The sequence below is a fragment of the Berkeleyomyces rouxiae genome, assembly GCF_048999995.1.
Source record: "Berkeleyomyces rouxiae strain 22BRR77 chromosome Unknown BrBRR77_ptg000003l, whole genome shotgun sequence".
NCBI classification, from domain to species: domain Eukaryota; kingdom Fungi; phylum Ascomycota; class Sordariomycetes; order Microascales; family Ceratocystidaceae; genus Berkeleyomyces; species Berkeleyomyces rouxiae.
Window position 1 is genome coordinate 949,630 of NW_027396493.1, and position 24,363 is coordinate 973,992.

At 48.2% G+C, this 24,363-nt stretch overlaps 4 protein-coding genes across 4 annotated transcripts; all 4 read left to right on the forward strand.

The window, feature by feature from the left end:
• Window positions 1–3,243: 3,243 nt before the first annotated feature.
• Window positions 3,244–5,122, forward strand: BROUX77_003451 (uncharacterized protein; the record flags this gene model as incomplete). Its single annotated transcript, XM_073748104.1, has 3 exons — window positions 3,244–3,295; window positions 3,618–3,638; window positions 4,149–5,122. 3 exons carry the CDS (start codon window positions 3,244–3,246, stop codon window positions 5,120–5,122), a joined length of 1,047 nt encoding a protein of 348 aa, XP_073605876.1.
• A 164-nt stretch (window positions 5,123–5,286) lies between these two features.
• On the forward strand, window positions 5,287–8,877 carry BROUX77_003452 (uncharacterized protein; the record flags this gene model as incomplete). Its single annotated transcript, XM_073748105.1, has 1 exon — window positions 5,287–8,877. The coding sequence occupies one exon, from the start codon at window positions 5,287–5,289 to the stop codon at window positions 8,875–8,877; it is 3,591 nt and encodes a 1,196-aa protein (XP_073605877.1).
• Window positions 8,878–19,552: 10,675 nt separating this feature from the next.
• Window positions 19,553–20,596, forward strand: BROUX77_003453 (uncharacterized protein; the record flags this gene model as incomplete). The annotated part of the gene is made up of 1 exon (XM_073748106.1): window positions 19,553–20,596. The coding sequence occupies one exon, from the start codon at window positions 19,553–19,555 to the stop codon at window positions 20,594–20,596; it is 1,044 nt and encodes a 347-aa protein (XP_073605878.1).
• A 497-nt stretch (window positions 20,597–21,093) lies between these two features.
• BROUX77_003454 (uncharacterized protein) lies at window positions 21,094–24,288 on the forward strand (the record flags this gene model as incomplete). Its single annotated transcript, XM_073748107.1, has 1 exon — window positions 21,094–24,288. One exon carries the CDS (start codon window positions 21,094–21,096, stop codon window positions 24,286–24,288), a length of 3,195 nt encoding a protein of 1,064 aa, XP_073605879.1.
• Window positions 24,289–24,363: the final 75 nt, after the last annotated feature.

A 24,363-nucleotide genomic window follows, 5' to 3' on the forward strand; every position in this document is an offset into this window, starting at 1 on the left:
GCGTCTGGTAACGTTGAGTTACGTATGTCCCCACTTTCGGTTATCTGTGATTTGGTTCTAGCTTGGGAAGATCTCTGTTGTCAGAATCTGCAACGCCTTAAATAGCGTTGCCTTCTGCCCTGTGTGATCAGGTTAACTCTTGCTCCCCAAGCTTAACAATCACATACACCCCTTTTGCCATTCTTCTTTGTATACTAGTTTATAGTATCACTTCTTCGATAGTACCTTCTTCTTTAGTACTATATCTTTAATTATCACTTGTTTCTTGATAGCCTTCATTGCATCAGTACCTTCTGTCGTCTTCGTTACCTCAGTGTTCCTGTGATTGTTTATTCCCTTCCGTGTGTTATAAGATCAATTAGTTGAGTGTGCCTCTTTACCTCAAACCGACCATACGACCTAGAGAGTTCTATCCTCTCCTCCCGGCCGTATATCCGCGCAGGCCTGACTGTCCACCTCTGGAACCTATCATTGTCCTGAGTCGTTGGCTTTCTAGAACCCTAATGGTTTCCTTGGGCCCTATCCGTAATATTTTGTTAAGCTTCATTTAAAGACTCACACATTCTTCCAACTCTTTGTTATTCTTTAGCACACCTTATTCTTCTTTTCGTTCCGGCTCTCGACTACGGCCGATATCCCGTCTTCCTATGATCATACTAGCGCTGCTGTTGTTACACAACCTTCTTCGTCCGCTAGTCATAACTCGGCTCTTTCTGGTTCTTAGTTGATTCCATTTCTCAATCTACTTCTCTTCTTCTGTGGACAGTCAGTTGATGGCACTGTCTCTGTCCCAGCTCCTTTAATTTCGTTGAAGCACTTTGTTCCTCTAGGCTAATGTCGTCTCAAGCTTTGCGTTCCACTGCAAGCAATGAGAACCGGCGGGCTCACCGCACTACCGCTGAGCAGGTTCTCGATCCTGTTGATCAGGATGACCTACGGCTAGAACAAGTGCACAAGCGATATCCCGAATGCAGTTCGGACAGTTATTATGATTTGCGTCCGGTGTTCTTGCGGGATGGTGTACCTTCAACCACCTCTTGTCAAGACGCAGGTCATGCTGTTAATCTTGTCTCGACTGCCGAACATATCAATACTCTTCCGTCTGATGATGCACATCTAAATTTGCAACTTGTCAAGCAAAACCTGGATGGCATGCTCACACGTGGCTTCATTGCCCCTACTTCTTCAGTGTTGGCTTCTCCGATTCTTTGTCCTCGGGAACCAGGCAGTGTACGATCTTCTGTTGATTTACGGGCGGTCAACTACCTTATTTTATAAGCTGTTCATTTGGTCCCGCATCAACCAGTCGTTACAACTTGCCACATCTGAACGGGGGTTTCCAGAAAGCCATGTCTACCAGCTATGCACCTTTTGGCTTGCAGCAATGATGTTGCCAACTCCCAGATTACTTTGAGTTACAACATGGTACCTGAGTGTATAAAGTGTTGTTGTTGAGTTTACTCACACACCTGCCATTGTGCCAAAGCATGTTATTGAGTTCTTGTGGGATTTCTTGGACAGTTTATGTCTGTTTTTAGACCTCTGTGTCTGTATTTCTTGGCCTTTGTCTTGCCTAATTGTTTTGACTCCTGTTGGGTCTATTTATATGATATCAGCAGCTAGTGTCTGTTCTTTGCTGAGCTCGTTGGTTCTACGAACAGCTCGTGTCTGTTCTTTGGGTTGACACCTCTTAATGCCTCTTCCTTGTGACACCGTGTGTCCATCGGCGACTGCTTTTTTTGTGTCTCTTCTTTGACCACTATGGTGCTTGCGTTTGACCCCTGCTGGGTTATAATTGCCGACAGCTCGTGTCTGTCCGGGTATTGATAGTTTATATCTACTCGCTTTGCTGACAGCCCGTGTCTGTCTGGGTATTGACAGTTGCTGTCTACTCGCTTTGTTAACAGCTCGCTTCTGTCCCACTTCTTGACAGTTATGTCTAGTCTTCGTGCCACAGTTGTGTCTAATGCGTTAGGCCACTGTTCGGACTATTTTCTTTCGGCTGTTGTTGTGTCTACTTACGACCACTATACGTCTACTTCTTGTGACATGTTCTGTGTCCTCTACTTTGGACAGCTCTCTTGCCTGTTACTTTCTTCGACTCTGTTACGTCTACTTGCGACTACTCTATGTCTCCTTTCTGCGACCTCTTTGTGTCTTCACTTGGGCCTACTCTCTGCCTCTCTCTTTTGGACAATATCTTGTTGTTTTTCTTCTCGTTAAAAGAAACACGATGTCCCTCTTCGAAGTCCTGCCTATGGTGGTGCAGGCCAGTCTTGTATCTTGTGCTGAAATACTGCCAAGTTTGACAAGCTGACTTTACCAATTTCTTGTTTTCCCCTTTCACCAATACTCTTTACGGATCCTGCACGTCTTTGTTTCCATGCTGTCTGTTGTCATATACCAATTACCCGATCGATGATGAGTCCCCATTACACATGTTAGTCTATTCTCCCACAACCGGAATCGTGTTCGTTTACATCCATCGAACCATGTCCCAGGGGGTTCTTAGCTATTGTGGAGGCGATTATGTCGCGGCGATTGATGATTGTGCCAACTGAGTAGCCACTCTGGTGTACACTTGTTACCAGAACTTGGTAGTTCTCAGGGGACCTTCTGCATCTTGCAGGCAACAGATTTATGGGCTATGGAACTGAGCGATTGTTGTTTGTTATAACCTACAGGCCTGGCTCTTACTTCTATGACCAATGCCATAACTAGGGAGGACAACAAGGTTGAAAAACCTTTGCCTTTGCGGGTACTGAGCTGCGTTCTCAACTTATTCCCACTTAAGATCCTTGGTGCTGCCCCTCGGTTGATGAGGTTGCCTTTCGTTATTCCCATTCTTTTTTACCTTCCTCTTGTCTGTGGACACGAGGCCCTTACGAAGTTGTCGTTGCACTTCAAGGCCTTGTTTTATGTTGATCAGATGTACAAGCTTTCATGCTAGGGATTCCGTTGATCCCCTATACGTCACGATGTTGTTGGTGCATCGAGATCTACAATTCTTGCCTGCGGAGTCATGCTGTGTCTAGACCCGTATGGTTGGCTTATTCCTTCTGTTCCGATTCTGCAAAGCCCGGTGGACTTCCGTGTCCCTAGATGCCCGGCTTCCTTTTGCGAATTCTCCGACTTGATTCTAGTCTAGGATGTGGCGATCTTAGTACTGCTGTGGAAATCAGTCATTTAAAAGGAGCATACTGTCATGAATAGCCATTCTTGCCATTGCCATTGCATAGGGTTATGCCTGGCACCTTACCCCGCTTCCGTTGTGTCACGCTAATGTTCCAAGGACGTATGATGATACGGTTATACCACTTGGTGGTCTGTGTAACCTTGAGGTGTCACTCCGGTTTATCTACTCGGGTGTGGCCGGCTTGCACACTATAGATCATCGCTATTAGGTAACTCGGTACTCTGCAGTTGATGCAGCTTATTCTGAGTTGACTGCTATTCTCGTTCCTTTTGTGTCAACAGCGTTTGAGCGTGGGGCCCACACCTGTTAGGCCGATATCGCTGTAACGCGACATATCGTTGCCTGGGTGTCTTGAGGGATTTTCAGTTCTGCTGCTGCCGTGTTGGTTTATCTCGTGAACTAACATCCGGTTTGATAGTAGCGTCTGGTAACGTTGAGTTACGTATGTCCCCACTTTCGGTTATCTGTGATTTGGTTCTAGCTTGGGAAGATCTCTGTTGTCAGAATCTGCAACGCCTTAAATAGCGTTGCCTTCTGCCCTGTGTGATCAGGTTAACTCTTGCTCCCCAAGCTTAACAATCACATACACCCCTTTTGCCATTCTTCTTTGTATACTAGTTTATAGTATCACTTCTTCGATAGTACCTTCTTCTTTAGTACTATATCTTTAATTATCACTTGTTTCTTGATAGCCTTCATTGCATCAGTACCTTCTGTCGTCTTCGTTACCTCAGTGTTCCTGTGATTGTTTATTCCCTTCCGTGTGTTATAAGATCAATTAGTTGAGTGTGCCTCTTTACCTCAAACCGACCATACGACCTAGAGAGTTCTATCCTCTCCTCCCGGCCGTATATCCGCGCAGGCCTGACTGTCCACCTCTGGAACCTATCATTGTCCTGAGTCGTTGGCTTTCTAGAACCCTAATGGTTTCCTTGGGCCCTATCCGTAATAGTTCCTGATGCGGCTCAGGTTTACTGGGCTGCGTTCCAGGCTGGCGCTGAAGCCCGCTTCAACTCCCTTGAGTCTCTTCCCCGAGTCAAACGGGAAGAGGATGCCGATCCGTTGAAAGAGGCCGACAAGCATCTTGATGTCGTGCCCTATGATGGCAATCAGCAAGGCTTCCAGGCGTTCCAGAGGCAACTTGCGGTCAAATTTGCTGCTGCACCCAAGCACCACCGCACGGAGCAGCGCAAGCTGATGACTGCCTTCTCCTACCTTAGAGATGGCGCTCTGGATTGGGCCATGCCTCGGATGGACCCGGCCACTGGACACATGAACTTTGAAACGTACGACGATTTTATGAAATCGTTAGCTGAGGCTTTCGATGACCCTGACTGGCGCATGACTGCGACCCAGCAGATCTTCGACTTAAAGCAGACAGGTACTTGTACTGCCTATCACTCTGCTTTTACAACGCTGTTGAAGAAACTCGGTTGGGCCGACGCTGATTTCACCATTGCACTATTTCAGCGAGGCCTCAAGCCCCACATACAGGACGCTCTGGCTTGGAACACCTATCCTGCCCCTAAGGGAACGCTTGATCAGTTCGCTAATTTCTGCAACACGCTGGACAATACGATCAACAACCGAACCCGGGGAAACAACGGGAAAATCCAACCGCCTCCTGGTGTGGTCCCCTTTCAGCAAGATTCTCGTTCGAGAAATGCTGGCGCCCAAAAAGCTGTCCCCAACACCAAGCCAGCTAAGGGTACCTCTGCAGGTCCCGATGCCAACGGTCTACCCTTCCGTAAGACTGCTGACGGCAAAATGGCAAAGGGTGTTTGTTGGAAGTGTGGCGCAAAGGACCACATGCTAAAGGCTTGCCCCAAAAACAACCTTGCTCTTCGCGCAGCTACTGTCCCTTCTCCCTCCACTTCTACCCGGGCTCCCTCGACGGCCCCTGCGCCTGATGCGTCAAAAAACTAGAAGGGCTACCGACCCATTCCCCTCTGGTCCTGGCTAGCCCTGACGCTGCTGATGAGGGTCTCTTGAGAATCAGCACTTGTTCTCTTGATAATGCTATCGATTATGGTAACTCTCCCCCTCTGGTTATTCCTGTGACAGTGAATAATTCCATTGAGGCCTACGCTATGGTGGATTCGGGATCAACAACTTGTTTTGTGGATTCTGAATTTATAGCAAGGCATCAGATTCCTACTGTTCTCAAGGCCAGAGCCGAGTCGCTCCATGTTGTTGATGGTAGTGAAACTGCTGCGGGTAAAGTGACCCACCAAGTTCCTTTGTCCCTCTCTTTTCCTAATTATTCAGAAACTTTGGTTTTTCAAATCACGAAGCTTGGGGGCTACCACATCATCCTGGGGAAATGCTGGCTCGACGCCCATAACCCGGAAATTTCTTGGCCTTCCAATACGCTCAAGATATCGGTTACTTCTACCGCCGATGGCAATGCTGTGGCAGCTTCTGATTCTTCTTCTTCTTCTTCTTCTGTTTCGACTGCTTCTACTGATTCTGGCGCTTCGTTTGATTTTTCTTATACAAAAAACGACAAAAATATTGCTTCTACCGCTGGCAGTCAGATTGAGGGATCTGCTCCTGCTTCAGCCACTTCACCCCTTCCTTCTTTTATTGCACAATCGTCAGCTGTGTCTTGTTCCTGTGTGACGGTGTCGTCTCAGGCTTTGCATCGCTTTGCCAAAGCTGAGAAACTACAGATTTATCGTGTCACCGCTCAGGAAGTCCTGGATTATCTCAATCAGGAGGACCTAACTCCGGAACAAGAGCATGCACGGCTCCTTGAACGCATCCCGAAGAAATACCATGACCTACTTCCTCTGTTCTCTCGAGAAGGTGCTGATCAACTACCACCTCACCGGGACATTGATCATGCGATTAACTTCGTTCCCGATGCGAAATACCCCAAGGCCCCGCTGTACGATATGACTCCACTCGAGTTGCAGGCTGTCAAAAAATATCTAGATGGCATGCTTGCTAAAGGCTTTATTTCCTCTTCCTCTTCGCCGCTGGCTTCCCCGATTCTTTTTGCTAGGAAGCCAGGCAGTTTACGATTCTGTGTTGATTTCCGAGCCGTCAATGATATCACCATCAAAGACGTAACTCCTCTGCCTCGGATCAATGAATCACTGCGCACGGCGGCTACGGGAAACATTTTTACAAAGCTGGATCTGAGAGCTGCGTACCACTTGATTCGCATCAAGAAAGGTGATGAATACAAGACAGCTTTCAGAACTCGATATGGCATTTTTGAGTACAATGTGATGCCGTTTGGGCTCACCAATGCTCCTGCCACGTGTCAGAAATATGTCAGCGAGGTCTTGTCGGAGTATTTGGACATATTCTGTGTCTGTTACTTGGATGATATCCTGGTGTTCTCTCTGAACCAAGAGGAACATGATGTTCATGTGCGCAAAGTCCTGCTAAAATTAGCGCAGGCCAGTCTGTTTGTCAAGGGTGAAAAATGCGAATTCGACAAGACTGAAACTACCTTTGTTGGCTTTGTTATTTCAGCCGATGCTCTGAAGATGGACCCCGCTAAAGTTGCGGCTGTCCGTGAGTGGGAGGCTCCCCGAACTGTTAAGGGAGTCCAGTCCTTTTTGGGTTTTGCCAATTTCTATAGGAGGTTCATCCGTGACTTCTCTAGAATCTGCACACCTCTCTTCGAGTTGACTAAAAAGACGCAATCTTTTGTCTGGTCCTCTGAATGTGAGGCAGCATTTCACACCCTGAAGGACCTTTTCTGCTCTGAACCTATCCTCAAGCACTTTGATTACCTGTTGGACACTGTTATTGAAACAGACGCGTCTGACCGTGTAATATCTGCCGTCATGTCTCAATACCACCCGACTGACAAGGGGCTTCTACTACACCCCGTGGCCTATTTCTCTCAAAAAATGAATCCTGCCCAGTGTAACTACGGCGTAGGTGACAAGGAGTTGTTAGCCATTGTGGAGTCTCTAAAGTCGTGGCGATTCATGGTTGAAAGTCTGGAAAAACCTGTTCTGGTATTGACGGACCATCGGAATTTAGCCGTTCTTAAGCAAATTCCGGCCATGAACAGACGGCAAGCGAGGTGGGCTATGGAACTGAGCGAGTACCGTTATGTCATCACTTATAGGCCTGGCTCCTTGAATTCTAGAGCTGATGCCCTGACCAGACGCTACGAAGACCTCGTTTCTTCTTCTTCTGAGGAGGATAAAGAGCTGTGTGCTCCTATTATTCCCCCTGAAAATTTTATTGGTACCATGTCTTTGGTAGACGAGGTAAAAATCGCGCTATCCACGGACAAGTGGGCTCTTGATGTTATTTCTGCTCTTCGAGGCCAGTCGACCAAACCTCCAGATGTGGACCTCAGTGTCTGCAGGCTTGACAATGACGGTCTTTTGTTTGTCAACGACCTTCTATATTTGCCGAACGAGGATCTACGAGTTCGTGCATTGAAGAATTGTCATGATATTATGCCTAGCGGACACCCTGGACAAAAGAACACTTTTGAACTTCTTGTTCGGGAATACTGGTGGCCCGGGATGCGTCGTGATGTCATCCGGTACATCCGAAATTGTGAGGTCTGCCAACGGATCAAGTCCGCGCGACATAGTCCCTACGGTCTACTGAAACCTCTGACCATTCCGCAAGCTCGGTGGACATCTGTGTCCCTTGATTTTATCACCGGCTTGCCGGTCTCCAATTCTTTTGACATGATTCTCGTTGTCGTCGATAGGCTTAGCAAAATGGCTCACTTTATACCTTGCGATTCCTCGCTGGATGCTGCAGGTTTTGCTAAGCTCTATTTGTCAGCAGTGTATAGGCTCCACGGTCTGCCATTGGACATTGTGTCCGACAGGGGTAGTCTGTTTACGTCGGCTTTTTCCAAGGCTTTAGCCAAACTGTTGGGCATAAAGCAAAATCTGAGTACTGCGTTCCACCCTCAGACCGATGGTCAGACTGAGCGTGTGAACTCTATTTTGGAGCAATACCTGCGGGGTTACACCAACTATAGACAGGACAATTGGGCTGATCTTTTGCCCTTGGCGGAGTTCTCTTACAATGACTCCGAGTCCAGTTCTACTATGCTGACGCCCTTCTTTGCGAACCACGGGTTTCACCCCAGAAGTGGGCGTGAGTCGCTCCCAGTCTCTGTGGAAAAAGGCCCGTTGCGGAACTTTGTTAAAGAGCTTGACAACATTTGTCAGTTTTTAAAGACTGAAATTACGTGGAGCCGTGAGCGGATGACCGAGTACGCGAATCGACACAAATCTTCCGCCCCTCTCCTTCGAGAAGGGGACTTAGTGTGGCTTTTGAGTAGAAATATTCGAACTACTCGTCCTTCAAAGAAGTTGGACTTCAAGAAGCTTGGCCCATTTAAGATTCTACGGAAGGTGTCTTCGCATGCCTACGAGTTGGCACTCCCTGCCACTATGAAGGTTCATCCCGTCTTCCACGTTTGTCTGCTGGAACCATGTGCGTCGGATCCTCTTCCTGGCCAGAAAAACCCTCCTCCTCCTCCCGTCATAGTAGATGGCGAGGAAGAATTTGTGGTCAAGGAAATTATAGGCGTGTCTTCGCGTGGCCCTCTGCAATATCAAGTAGTTTGGGAGGGCTATGAACATGATGGACCCTCCTGGGAACCTCTGGACCATTTAGCCAATGCACCTGAGAAGGTTGCAGAATTCTACAAGAGGATGCCTAACGCCAGACGATCTTAGTACTGCTGTGGAAATCAGTCATAAAAAGGGGGGCTACTGTCATGAATAGCTATTACGGATAGGGCCCAAGGAAACCATTAGGGTTCTAGAAAGCCAACGACTCAGGACAATGATAGGTTCCAGAGGTGGACAGTCAGGCCTGCGCGGATATACGGCCGGGAGGAGAGGATAGAACTCTCTAGGTCGTATGGTCGGTTTGAGGTAAAGAGGCACACTCAACTAATTGATCTTATAACACACGGAAGGGAATAAACAATCACAGGAACACTGAGGTAACGAAGACGACAGAAGGTACTGATGCAATGAAGGCTATCAAGAAACAAGTGATAATTAAAGATATAGTACTAAAGAAGAAGGTACTATCGAAGAAGTGATACTATAAACTAGTATACAAAGAAGAATGGCAAAAGGGGTGTATGTGATTGTTAAGCTTGGGGAGCAAGAGTTAACCTGATCACACAGGGCAGAAGGCAACGCTATTTAAGGCGTTGCAGATTCTGACAACAGAGATCTTCCCAAGCTAGAACCAAATCACAGATAACCGAAAGTGGGGACATACGTAACTCAACGTTACCAGACGCTACTATCAAACCGGATGTTAGTTCACGAGATAAACCAACACGGCAGCAGCAGAACTGAAAATCCCTCAAGACACCCAGGCAACGATATGTCGCGTTACAGCGATATCGGCCTAACAGGTGTGGGCCCCACGCTCAAACGCTGTTGACACAAAAGGAACGAGAATAGCAGTCAACTCAGAATAAGCTGCATCAACTGCAGAGTACCGAGTTACCTAATAGCGATGATCTATAGTGTGCAAGCCGGCCACACCCGAGTAGATAAACCGGAGTGACACCTCAAGGTTACACAGACCACCAAGTGGTATAACCGTATCATCATACGTCCTTGGAACATTAGCGTGACACAACGGAAGCGGGGTAAGGTGCCAGGCATAACCCTATGCAATGGCAATGGCAAGAATGGCTATTCATGACAGTATGCTCCTTTTAAATGACTGATTTCCACAGCAGTACTAAGATCGCCACATCCTAGACTAGAATCAAGTCGGAGAATTCGCAAAAGGAAGCCGGGCATCTAGGGACACGGAAGTCCACCGGGCTTTGCAGAATCGGAACAGAAGGAATAAGCCAACCATACGGGTCTAGACACAGCATGACTCCGCAGGCAAGAATTGTAGATCTCGATGCACCAACAACATCGTGACGTATAGGGGATCAACGGAATCCCTAGCATGAAAGCTTGTACATCTGATCAACATAAAACAAGGCCTTGAAGTGCAACGACAACTTCGTAAGGGCCTCGTGTCCACAGACAAGAGGAAGGTAAAAAAGAATGGGAATAACGAAAGGCAACCTCATCAACCGAGGGGCAGCACCAAGGATCTTAAGTGGGAATAAGTTGAGAACGCAGCTCAGTACCCGCAAAGGCAAAGGTTTTTCAACCTTGTTGTCCTCCCTAGTTATGGCATTGGTCATAGAAGTAAGAGCCAGGCCTGTAGGTTATAACAAACAACAATCGCTCAGTTCCATAGCCCATAAATCTGTTGCCTGCAAGATGCAGAAGGTCCCCTGAGAACTACCAAGTTCTGGTAACAAGTGTACACCAGAGTGGCTACTCAGTTGGCACAATCATCAATCGCCGCGACATAATCGCCTCCACAATAGCTAAGAACCCCCTGGGACATGGTTCGATGGATGTAAACGAACACGATTCCGGTTGTGGGAGAATAGACTAACATGTGTAATGGGGACTCATCATCGATCGGGTAATTGGTATATGACAACAGACAGCATGGAAACAAAGACGTGCAGGATCCGTAAAGAGTATTGGTGAAAGGGGAAAACAAGAAATTGGTAAAGTCAGCTTGTCAAACTTGGCAGTATTTCAGCACAAGATACAAGACTGGCCTGCACCACCATAGGCAGGACTTCGAAGAGGGACATCGTGTTTCTTTTAACGAGAAGAAAAACAACAAGATATTGTCCAAAAGAGAGAGGCAGAGAGTAGGCCCAAGTGAAGACACAAAGAGGTCGCAGAAAGGAGACATAGAGTAGTCGCAAGTAGACGTAACAGAGTCGAAGAAAGTAACAGGCAAGAGAGCTGTCCAAAGTAGAGGACACAGAACATGTCACAAGAAGTAGACGTATAGTGGTCGTAAGTAGACACAACAACAGCCGAAAGAAAATAGTCCGAACAGTGGCCTAACGCATTAGACACAACTGTGGCACGAAGACTAGACATAACTGTCAAGAAGTGGGACAGAAGCGAGCTGTTAACAAAGCGAGTAGACAGCAACTGTCAATACCCAGACAGACACGGGCTGTCAGCAAAGCGAGTAGATATAAACTATCAATACCCGGACAGACACGAGCTGTCGGCAATTATAACCCAGCAGGGGTCAAACGCAAGCACCATAGTGGTCAAAGAAGAGACACAAAAAAAGCAGTCGCCGATGGACACACGGTGTCACAAGGAAGAGGCATTAAGAGGTGTCAACCCAAAGAACAGACACGAGCTGTTCGTAGAACCAACGAGCTCAGCAAAGAACAGACACTAGCTGCTGATATCATATAAATAGACCCAACAGGAGTCAAAACAATTAGGCAAGACAAAGGCCAAGAAATACAGACACAGAGGTCTAAAAACAGACATAAACTGTCCAAGAAATCCCACAAGAACTCAATAACATGCTTTGGCACAATGGCAGGTGTGTGAGTAAACTCAACAACAACACTTTATACACTCAGGTACCATGTTGTAACTCAAAGTAATCTGGGAGTTGGCAACATCATTGCTGCAAGCCAAAAGGTGCATAGCTGGTAGACATGGCTTTCTGGAAACCCCCGTTCAGATGTGGCAAGTTGTAACGACTGGTTGATGCGGGACCAAATGAACAGCTTATAAAATAAGGTAGTTGACCGCCCGTAAATCAACAGAAGATCGTACACTGCCTGGTTCCCGAGGACAAAGAATCGGAGAAGCCAACACTGAAGAAGTAGGGGCAATGAAGCCACGTGTGAGCATGCCATCCAGGTTTTGCTTGACAAGTTGCAAATTTAGATGTGCATCATCAGACGGAAGAGTATTGATATGTTCGGCAGTCGAGACAAGATTAACAGCATGACCTGCGTCTTGACAAGAGGTGGTTGAAGGTACACCATCCCGCAAGAACACCGGACGCAAATCATAATAACTGTCCGAACTGCATTCGGGATATCGCTTGTGCACTTGTTCTAGCCGTAGGTCATCCTGATCAACAGGATCGAGAACCTGCTCAGCGGTAGTGCGGTGAGCCCGCCGGTTCTCATTGCTTGCAGTGGAACGCAAAGCTTGAGACGACATTAGCCTAGAGGAACAAAGTGCTTCAACGAAATTAAAGGAGCTGGGACAGAGACAGTGCCATCAACTGACTGTCCACAGAAGAAGAGAAGTAGATTGAGAAATGGAATCAACTAAGAACCAGAAAGAGCCGAGTTATGACTAGCGGACGAAGAAGGTTGTGTAACAACAGCAGCGCTAGTATGATCATAGGAAGACGGGATATCGGCCGTAGTCGAGAGCCGGAACGAAAAGAAGAATAAGGTGTGCTAAAGAATAACAAAGAGTTGGAAGAATGTGTGAGTCTTTAAATGAAGCTTAACAAAATATTACGGATAGGGCCCAAGGAAACCATTAGGGTTCTAGAAAGCCAACGACTCAGGACAATGATAGGTTCCAGAGGTGGACAGTCAGGCCTGCGCGGATATACGGCCGGGAGGAGAGGATAGAACTCTCTAGGTCGTATGGTCGGTTTGAGGTAAAGAGGCACACTCAACTAATTGATCTTATAACACACGGAAGGGAATAAACAATCACAGGAACACTGAGGTAACGAAGACGACAGAAGGTACTGATGCAATGAAGGCTATCAAGAAACAAGTGATAATTAAAGATATAGTACTAAAGAAGAAGGTACTATCGAAGAAGTGATACTATAAACTAGTATACAAAGAAGAATGGCAAAAGGGGTGTATGTGATTGTTAAGCTTGGGGAGCAAGAGTTAACCTGATCACACAGGGCAGAAGGCAACGCTATTTAAGGCGTTGCAGATTCTGACAACAGAGATCTTCCCAAGCTAGAACCAAATCACAGATAACCGAAAGTGGGGACATACGTAACTCAACGTTACCAGACGCTACTATCAAACCGGATGTTAGTTCACGAGATAAACCAACACGGCAGCAGCAGAACTGAAAATCCCTCAAGACACCCAGGCAACGATATGTCGCGTTACAGCGATATCGGCCTAACAGGTGTGGGCCCCACGCTCAAACGCTGTTGACACAAAAGGAACGAGAATAGCAGTCAACTCAGAATAAGCTGCATCAACTGCAGAGTACCGAGTTACCTAATAGCGATGATCTATAGTGTGCAAGCCGGCCACACCCGAGTAGATAAACCGGAGTGACACCTCAAGGTTACACAGACCACCAAGTGGTATAACCGTATCATCATACGTCCTTGGAACATTAGCGTGACACAACGGAAGCGGGGTAAGGTGCCAGGCATAACCCTATGCAATGGCAATGGCAAGAATGGCTATTCATGACAATAGCTATCCTGACACTGCTCATGCTAAGGGTTATGCATGAGACCTACCCCACTCTTCTTTTCCACAACGCCGAAGGTCGGCGACCTATGAAGATGCGCTTATGGCACAGGTTGGTCTGTGTAGATCGTGAGTTGATCAACGGATATGAGGTTGTCGTGGGATGTGCTGAGCACGGGTGCTCTGATAGACGTTGTTCTGCTGCTGCGGAGTTTTCTTGTTGCAATTGCCATTGCGTGCTTAGGTGGGGGTTGTTATCTGGTTCGATTGTTACGAACCTGTTACGTCTTGTTTACACGAGACTTATTTTTTGTTCGTAGTTAGATGTTGATTGTTTCTAGCTTGGGAAGACAGAGTTTTGTCAGGAGCGCCGACAACATAAATATCGTCGTCTCCTGCCCTGAGTTGATCAGGTTTACTCTTGTTCTCCAAGCTTAACAATCACATGCACTTGCTTACCTTCTTCTTCTTCTTTATACCATTCTGTTCTTGCTTTCTTTGCAGTTCAACCTTTCTTCTTCTTTGAAGTGTGTGATTGTTCCTCCTCCTTCCTCTTTGTGCCGCTCTATTCTCAGAATAGCCATCTAAGTTGTGTGTTGCCTCTTCATCTCAACCGACCATACGTCTTAGCACTCTGTCTAACTGACGTCTTCCTCCACAGGCCCGACTGTCCACCTCAGGAACCTATCATTGTCCCGAGTCGTTGGCTGTACCCGTGTCATGAATAGCCATTCTTGCCATTGCCATTGCATAGGGTTATGCCTGGCACCTTACCCCGCTTCCGTTGTGTCACGCTAATGTTCCAAGGACGTATGATGATACGGTTATACCACTTGGTGGTCTGTGTAACCTTGAGGTGTCACTCCGGTTTATCTACTCGGGTGTGGCCGGCTTGCACACTATAGATCATCGCTATTAGGTAACTCGGTACTCTGCAGTTGATACAGCTTATTCTGAGTTGACTGCTATTCTCGTTCCTTTTGTGTCAACAGCGTTTGAGCGTGGGGCCCACACCTGTTAGGCCGATATCGCTGTAACGCGACATATCGTTGCCTGGGTGTCTTGAGGGATTTTCAGTTCTGCTGCTGCCGTGTTGGTTTATCTCGTGAACTAACATCCGGTTTGATAGTAGCGTCTGGTAACGTTGAGTTACGTATGTCCCCACTTTCGGTTATCTGTGATTTGGTTCTAGCTTGGGAAGATCTCTGTTGTCAGAATCTGCAACGCCTTAAATAGCGTTGCCTTCTGCCCTGTGTGATCAGGTTAACTCTTGCTCCCCAAGCTTAACAATCACATACACCCCTTTTGCCATTCTTCTTTGTATACTAGTTTATAGTATCACTTCTTCGATAGTACCTTCTTCCTTAGTACTATATCTTTAATTATCACTTGTTTCTTGATAGCCTTCATTGCATCAGTACCTTCTGTCGTCTTCGTTACCTCAGTGTTCCTGTGATTGTTTATTCCCTTCCGTGTGTTATAAGATCAATTAGTTGAGTGTGCCTCTTTACCTCAAACCGACCATACGACCTAGAGAGTTCTATCCTCTCCTCCCGGCCGTATATCCGCGCAGGCCTGACTGTCCACCTCTGGAACCTATCATTGTCCTGAGTCGTTGGCTTTCTAGAACCCTAATGGTTTCCTTGGGCCCTATCCGTAATATTTTGTTAAGCTTCATTTAAAGACTCACACATTCTTCCAACTCTTTGTTATTCTTTAGCACACCTTATTCTTCTTTTCGTTCCGGCTCTCGACTACGGCCGATATCCCGTCTTCCTATGATCATACTAGCGCTGCTGTTGTTACACAACCTTCTTCGTCCGCTAGTCATAACTCGGCTCTTTCTGGTTCTTAGTTGATTCCATTTCTCAATCTACTTCTCTTCTTCTGTGGACAGTCAGTTGATGGCACTGTCTCTGTCCCAGCTCCTTTAATTTCGTTGAAGCACTTTGTTCCTCTAGGCTAATGTCGTCTCAAGCTTTGCGTTCCACTGCAAGCAATGAGAACCGGCGGGCTCACCGCACTACCGCTGAGCAGGTTCTCGATCCTGTTGATCAGGATGACCTACGGCTAGAACAAGTGCACAAGCGATATCCCGAATGCAGTTCGGACAGTTATTATGATTTGCGTCCGGTGTTCTTGCGGGATGGTGTACCTTCAACCACCTCTTGTCAAGACGCAGGTCATGCTGTTAATCTTGTCTCGACTGCCGAACATATCAATACTCTTCCGTCTGATGATGCACATCTAAATTTGCAACTTGTCAAGCAAAACCTGGATGGCATGCTCACACGTGGCTTCATTGCCCCTACTTCTTCAGTGTTGGCTTCTCCGATTCTTTGTCCTCGGGAACCAGGCAGTGTACGATCTTCTGTTGATTTACGGGCGGTCAACTACCTTATTTTATAAGCTGTTCATTTGGTCCCGCATCAACCAGTCGTTACAACTTGCCACATCTGAACGGGGGTTTCCAGAAAGCCATGTCTACCAGCTATGCACCTTTTGGCTTGCAGCAATGATGTTGCCAACTCCCAGATTACTTTGAGTTACAACATGGTACCTGAGTGTATAAAGTGTTGTTGTTGAGTTTACTCACACACCTGCCATTGTGCCAAAGCATGTTATTGAGTTCTTGTGGGATTTCTTGGACAGTTTATGTCTGTTTTTAGACCTCTGTGTCTGTATTTCTTGGCCTTTGTCTTGCCTAATTGTTTTGACTCCTGTTGGGTCTATTTATATGATATCAGCAGCTAGTGTCTGTTCTTTGCTGAGCTCGTTGGTTCTACGAACAGCTCGTGTCTGTTCTTTGGGTTGACACCTCTTAATGCCTCTTCCTTGTGACACCGTGTGTCCATCGGCGACTGCTTTTTTTGTGTCTCTTCTTTGACCACTATGGTGCTTGCGTTTGACCCCTGCTGGGTTATAATTGCCGACAGCTCGTGTCTGTCCGGGTATTGATAGTTTATATCTACTCGCTTTGCTGACAGCCCGTGTCTGTCTGGGTATTGACAGTTGCTGTCTACTCGCTTTGTTAACAGCTCGCTTCTGTCCCACTTCTTGACAGTTATGTCTAGTCTTCGTGCCACAGTTGTGTCTAATGCGTTAGGCCACTGTTCGGACTATTTTCTTTCGGCTGTTGTTGTGTCTACTTACGACCACTATACGTCTACTTCTTGTGACATGTTCTGTGTCCTCTACTTTGGACAGCTCTCTTGCCTGTTACTTTCTTCGACTCTGTTACGTCTACTTGCGACTACTCTATGTCTCCTTTCTGCGACCTCTTTGTGTCTTCACTTGGGCCTACTCTCTGCCTCTCTCTTTTGGACAATATCTTGTTGTTTTTCTTCTCGTTAAAAGAAACACGATGTCCCTCTTCGAAGTCCTGCCTATGGTGGTGCAGGCCAGTCTTGTATCTTGTGCTGAAATACTGCCAAGTTTGACAAGCTGACTTTACCAATTTCTTGTTTTCCCCTTTCACCAATACTCTTTACGGATCCTGCACGTCTTTGTTTCCATGCTGTCTGTTGTCATATACCAATTACCCGATCGATGATGAGTCCCCATTACACATGTTAGTCTATTCTCCCACAACCGGAATCGTGTTCGTTTACATCCATCGAACCATGTCCCAGGGGGTTCTTAGCTATTGTGGAGGCGATTATGTCGCGGCGATTGATGATTGTGCCAACTGAGTAGCCACTCTGGTGTACACTTGTTACCAGAACTTGGTAGTTCTCAGGGGACCTTCTGCATCTTGCAGGCAACAGATTTATGGGCTATGGAACTGAGCGATTGTTGTTTGTTATAACCTACAGGCCTGGCTCTTACTTCTATGACCAATGCCATAACTAGGGAGGACAACAAGGTTGAAAAACCTTTGCCTTTGCGGGTACTGAGCTGCGTTCTCAACTTATTCCCACTTAAGATCCTTGGTGCTGCCCCTCGGTTGATGAGGTTGCCTTTCGTTATTCCCATTCTTTTTTACCTTCCTCTTGTCTGTGGACACGAGGCCCTTACGAAGTTGTCGTTGCACTTCAAGGCCTTGTTTTATGTTGATCAGATGTACAAGCTTTCATGCTAGGGATTCCGTTGATCCCCTATACGTCACGATGTTGTTGGTGCATCGAGATCTACAATTCTTGCCTGCGGAGTCATGCTGTGTCTAGACCCGTATGGTTGGCTTATTCCTTCTGTTCCGATTCTGCAAAGCCCGGTGGACTTCCGTGTCCCTAGATGCCCGGCTTCCTTTTGCGAATTCTCCGACTTGATTCTAGTCTAGGATGTGGCGATCTTAGTACTGCTGTGGAAATCAGTCATTTAAAAGGAGCATACTGTCATGAATAGCCATTCTTGCCATTGCCATTGCATAGGGTTATGCCTGGCACCTTACCCCGCTTCCGTTGTGTCACGCTAATGTTCCAAGGACGTATGATGATACGGTTATACCACTTGGTGGTCTGTGTAACCTTGAGGTGTCACTCCGGTTTATCTACTCGGGTGTGGCCGGCTTGCACACTATAGATCATCGCTATTAGGTAACTCGGTACTCTGCAGTTGATACAGCTTATTCTGAGTTGACTGCTATTCTCGTTCCTTTTGTGTCAACAGCGTTTGAGCGTGGGGCCCACACCTGTTAGGCCGATATCGCTGTAACGCGACATATCGTTGCCTGGGTGTCTTGAGGGATTTTCAGTTCTGCTGCTGCCGTGTTGGTTTATCTCGTGAACTAACATCCGGTTTGATAGTAGCGTCTGGTAACGTTGAGTTACGTATGTCCCCACTTTCGGTTATCTGTGATTTGGTTCTAGCTTGGGAAGATCTCTGTTGTCAGAATCTGCAACGCCTTAAATAGCGTTGCCTTCTGCCCTGTGTGATCAGGTTAACTCTTGCTCCCCAAGCTTAACAATCACATACACCCCTTTTGCCATTCTTCTTTGTATACTAGTTTATAGTATCACTTCTTCGATAGTACCTTCTTCCTTAGTACTATATCTTTAATTATCACTTGTTTCTTGATAGCCTTCATTGCATCAGTACCTTCTGTCGTCTTCGTTACCTCAGTGTTCCTGTGATTGTTTATTCCCTTCCGTGTGTTATAAGATCAATTAGTTGAGTGTGCCTCTTTACCTCAAACCGACCATACGACCTAGAGAGTTCTATCCTCTCCTCCCGGCCGTATATCCGCGCAGGCCTGACTGTCCACCTCTGGAACCTATCATTGTCCTGAGTCGTTGGCTTTCTAGAACCCTAATGGTTTCCTTGGGCCCTATCCGTAATAACCCGGAACCCTAATCCTTTCTTCGGGCCCTATCCGTAATAGTCGGGCCCGGGGGCCTTCTTGGCGTTGGCGGACATGATTGCCTCCTTGATCTCGTGGTCTGTAAGGTCAGGCCAGGGGTATATGCTTCGGTCGGTGTCGTTTGGGGGGGTGTCGTGATGGGGGTCGTGATGGGGGTCGTGTGTATCGGCAACGTCAGGTCGGGGGTCGACACCTGCGCTAGACGTAGCACCCAGTAGCGTCAGGAAAGCCTTTTCCTTCTCCTCGGGGGTATTGGCTAACCCGTCTGGCCCCTGGATGGGGGGGAAGTGTTGGGGTTGCACCCTTAAGGACCGACGGAAGCCCGACACCAACACTAACGGCGTATCCTCGAAGGACTAGTCCGGCGCTGGTACGGCAAAACTAATGCCAGACCAGAACCAAGACTAACGGCACTTCCTAGAGGAACTAGTTGTCGTCGCCGCCGATCGTCGGTTGCCTCCCTTTCCAACAGGATAAATAGTCGCATTGTTTCTACACCATTTAGAGAGTTTAGTTTTGTTCTTCAATTCGAGATCTTTGTCCCTCTGTGTCCCTTTCTGTGAAGATCCAGCTTAGCGTAATCACACCTTAACATCATCTCGAATTCTCAAACCCCCCTTTCCCTTTTCCTTTTTTTTTTATTTTTCCTTAAGTCACTCTTATCTTTCCTTTTTTTTTTACTTTACCGCCGACCCGACGAGGGATCGAGATATATTTTTACTTTTCTTTTACTTTGCCATTTGAATATCCACAGCGGCCAAACCCTATGGCCCCAAACTATTTTGCACCCTCTGACGACGATTCTTCCTTCCACCACAGCTTCCGAGAAGACAGCATACTACCAGAAGTCCCCGGTGAGCCAGAGGTTTTCCACGAAGCAACAATGGCTCACAATAACGAAATGCAGGGACTCCCCAACTCCGCCCCCGCGACCCCAGTGGTTGTGCGAAACACCTCCTCCGACCTCCGCCCGGTCCGTTATGACCATACGCGGCCTGATCTCTACCCAACGTACCGGTCATACGTGGAGATGAAGTACCGCTACGACCACAGTCACTTCAACGGCGCAGGAGGGTTCATTCTGCACTGTTACGGTCTGTTAGCCGACAATGCCTTGCTCCAGGCACAGACCTACATTGCCCGCATGAGCCGCGATCCATCGTTGGAGAACGTGGATAAGTTCCTGGAATTCTTGGACAGCTGCTTCGAGGACACCTCAGCTTCCCGTCGTGCACTCTTGGAGCTGCACACCCTCAAATGCCGAGGTGCCTCTGCTCCGGAACATTTGGCTCGGGTCAGTCGGTTGATGCAGATCGCTGGCTGCTATAGACTGAGCCACGAAGAGCGCATAATGAATCTGAGGCGCACCCTCCCCGGGCAAGTGATGTCTGCCCTGGCTGGTTTCCCAGACCCCCCAACCTACGAACAATACGCACAACAGGTGCTTAATGCCTGGCAAAAACTCGACGAGTGTCGGCATGCCCACCCTCCGAGGAACCCTGCCCGGACGTCCCAGTTCCGCAATGTCCCGGCACAACACTCCCCTGATGCCATGGACTGGGCGCCCACCCATAACAGTGCCCCCCGTCGTGCCAAGTGGGTCTCCAAGGAAGAACTCCAGTCACGAAGAGCCAGAGGACTGTGCCTCCGTTGTGGCGCTGGTGGCCACATGTCCCCTAACTGCCCATTCGAGCGTGCCCGCCCCCCGGTACAACAGAGTGTTCGCGCAGCCACGAACCTCCCTCCTCCTGTACTCGAAGAAGAGGGCGAAGAATATTACGAGACCGCCGAGGAGGACTCGGGAAACTGATCGCCTCTGCCCCAAGTCGTGGTCAGAGGCCCAAGCAGGTTTTCAAAGACGACAAGGCTGCTGTGAAGGAATGGGAAGAGTTGAATAGATCTATTACCAACACATCAATTCAATTAGATGCAGTGATCAACAACACTTGTCCCGTGATTGCATTGATTGACACCGGTAGCGCTTCCCCCTCTATGATCAGCAGTGACCTTGTAAAGAAATGGAAACTTGATACGCATTTCAGTTCGCGTCCCAGAACGCTGGTACCATTTAATTCAAAGAGTACCGTCACGGTTGACCGATTAGCCGTGTTTAAAATTGACATATCGGGCCACATAGAAAAACATGTGGCGTGGGTAGTACCAAAATTAGCCGAAGACATCCTGATCGGATACCCATGGCTCAAGAAACAAGGGGCAAGGATAGACTGTGAAGCCGACACAGTTAGATTTAAATCCGGCATTGTCGCTCGAGGAAAGGCGACGACAAACCATACCTTCCGCTCTACCATGGTACGAATAAACAGAGCGAGCACCTTCTTCCGCGCCGCCAAGAGAGATAAGCTGCGGGTTTTTGCAGCTTCAATCGAAGATATCAATAAAGCCTTGGCCCGTTTGGAGAAAGATAGAGTACCAGCCAACCCCAGAGAGTGGAAAAAGAAGATCCCAGCTTGGATCGAGCACGACAAGGTCAAGGTGTTTGATCCAGACGCACAATTTGCTAAAAAGATGCCTCCCCGCCGGCCTGGCCAGGATCATAGGATCGAGTTGACCGTGCCCGACGAAGAAGCTCCATGGGGCCCCCTTTATAGCATGACCAGAGAAGAACTCGTGGTTCTTCGCCAGACGCTTCTTTCATTGCTGGAAAAAGGCTACATTCGCCACAGCCAGTCCACTGCTGCTGCTCCCATCCTATTCGTGAAAAAGCCTGGTGGCGGCCTCCGCTTCTGTGTAGATTATCGTGCACTAAACGCGACTATGAAAAAGAATCGGTACCCACTCCCAAACATCAGCGAGACCCTAGCTAATGCTTCCAAAGCTAAGTGGTTTACGAAACTCGACGTTGTTTCCGCGTTTCATAACATCAGAATCGCCGAGGGAGATGAGTGGAAGACCGCTTTTCGAACGCGACAAGGCCTTTTTGAGTGGAACGTCATGCCTTTTGGTCTGGCCAACGCGCCTGCAGAGTTCCAAAGTTTTGTGAACAGTCTGCTACGCCCATACTTGGATGTGTGGTGCTCTGCCTACGTCGATGACATCTTGATTTATACCGACGGCACGTTAGAGGACCACTACGAGAAGGTCAACTTGGCTTTAGCAAAGGTTCTGGAGGGCCAACTGACAATCGACATTGATAAATGTGAGTTCGCGGTATCGAAAGTGAAGTACCTGGGATACATCCTTGAGCCCGGCAAGATTTCAACCGACCCAACCAAAGTCTCTGCAGTGTCGGACTGGCCAACGCCCAAGAAGGTCAGGGACGTTCGAGCCTTCCTCGGTCTATGCAATTTCTACCGCACCTTTGTCAGAAATTTCACTACTCTAGCGACTCCCTTGCTACAGTTGACAAAGAAAGACCAGGCCTTCCAGTGGGGCGAAAAGGAAGAAGAGTCCTTCCAGGCTCTAAAAGAAGCATTCACCTCGACCCCTGTCCTCTGCACGCACAATCCAGATCTGCCAACTGTTGTTGAGACAGACGCGTCTGGCTACTGTCTCGGTGCAGCGCTTCTACAGACGCAGCCCGATAGATCAACTAGGCCTTGTGCTTATTTCAGCCGCAAAATGACTGCCGCCGAATGCAACTACCCGATCCACGACAAAGAGCTGTTGGCTGTTGTCTGTGCCCTGAAGGAATGGCGTGGCGAACTCAAGGGCCTGAAGGAGACGTTTACCATCGTCTCAGATCATAAAAACTTGCTGCATTTTACCAAGTTGCAGCACTTGTCCGAACGCCAAGCTAGATGGTACCTGACCTTGAGCGAATACAACTGCACCATCGTCCACCGTCCTGGTAAACTCTCCCCTCTCCCAGATGCTCTCTCTCGCCGCGACACCCCAGACAACACGAATGACGCGCGCTACAACGACCGACTAGCCACTATCTTGCACCACGACGGTAACGGCCTGAAAGTTTTCTCGACACAAACCACCAACACGCCAGAAGCCCCTTCTACCCCCGAACTTCCGCCTGCCTTACGGGAACTCTGGTCTGATGCCTGTGCTGCCGATGATGAATACGCCATTATCCATAAAGCGTTGACAGATGGACTGTCACAGTGGCCCGAAACAATCAGACACAAGTTGAGAGTCAACATTTCCGACTGCTCTTTGGACGCCAAATCCGCTATTCGATTTCGGAATAAACTATGGGTACCTACTAACGAGCCATTGAGAACCGCCATCCTACAGAACATTCATGACTCGCCCATGATGCTGCACCCCGGAAAGAACGTCATGCAAGTCGAGCTGTCTAGAGAGTTTTTCTGGCCCCGCTACGTCGAAGATATCCGCCGTTTCTGCCGCAACTGTCAAATTTGTGGTAGTTCTAACATTCGTCGCGACAACAAGGACACCACCCTCAAAGCCTTGCCAATTCCCGACCAGCCTTGGGCCGAGATTGCCATCGACTTTATCGGACCTTTGGAACCAGCACAGAAAGGCGGCATCACCTACACCCACGTCCTAACTGTTATAGACCGTCTATCCAAGGGCGTCATCCTTATTCCCGCCGACGCCCTCGACATGGAATCTGTTGCAGATATGTTCTTCCACCACTTTTACCGACACCACGGCATGCCAAAATCTATTTTGTCTGACCGCGAATTTGTCAACGCAGCTTGGCGACACCTCTGCAAACGCCTAGAGATCGAAAGGCTAACCACAACAGCTTACCATCCGGCTACCAATGGAGCTGCAGAGAGGATGAACGCTGAGATCAAAGTCAAACTTGCCAAACTCAGCGCTGAAGGCCCCGCCTGGCTCAATCTACTGCCCATGGTCGAGTTCAGCATCAATGCCACCCCATCTTCTGCCACTAATGTTTCACCTTTCTTCTTGTCTCACGGCTACCACCCACGAGTCTTCGCCGCACCACCATTGCCTGTCGAACCCGACAATAACGGTCCACTCGGACAGGCTGAGAGGGTCATCCAACGCCTGAGAGACGCCCAGAAATGGGCCCACGCCAACCTTTCTCTGTCACGAGCGGAGATGGAGCAACGCGAGAATGAACACCGACGTCCTGCACCAGATTTTCCTACAGGCTCATACGTTTGGCTCACCCTACGCCCTGAACAACAAGGCTCAGGCCTCGGCAGGAAACTTAGAGCAAAATACCAATACTGCAAAGTGTTGGAACAAGTTACCCCTCACACTTATCGTCTTGAAGTACCGGGTACAACTGCTCACGACGTCTACCATGCCGATCGCCTTCGCTCAGCTGCCAACGACGCTTTCCCTTCCCAAAAGACTCACGACGATCGACCAGCACCTATGGAAGTCATCAATGGTGAAGAATACTGGGAGGTCGAAAAGATCCTAGGCGAACGCACTTCTAACGGTGTCAAGCAAGTCAAAGTCAAATGGAAAGGCTACGTCAGACCTGGCTGGGAACCAGTCGACCTTCTGGTCGATACCGACGCCTACAAACTATGGCTCAGCCAAAAAGGAACCAAAACGACGCGCAAAAGGAGGAAGAGAGGCTGATGTTGGGGTTGCACCCTTAAGGACCGACGGAAGCCCGACACCAACACTAACGGCGTATCCTCGAAGGACTAGTCC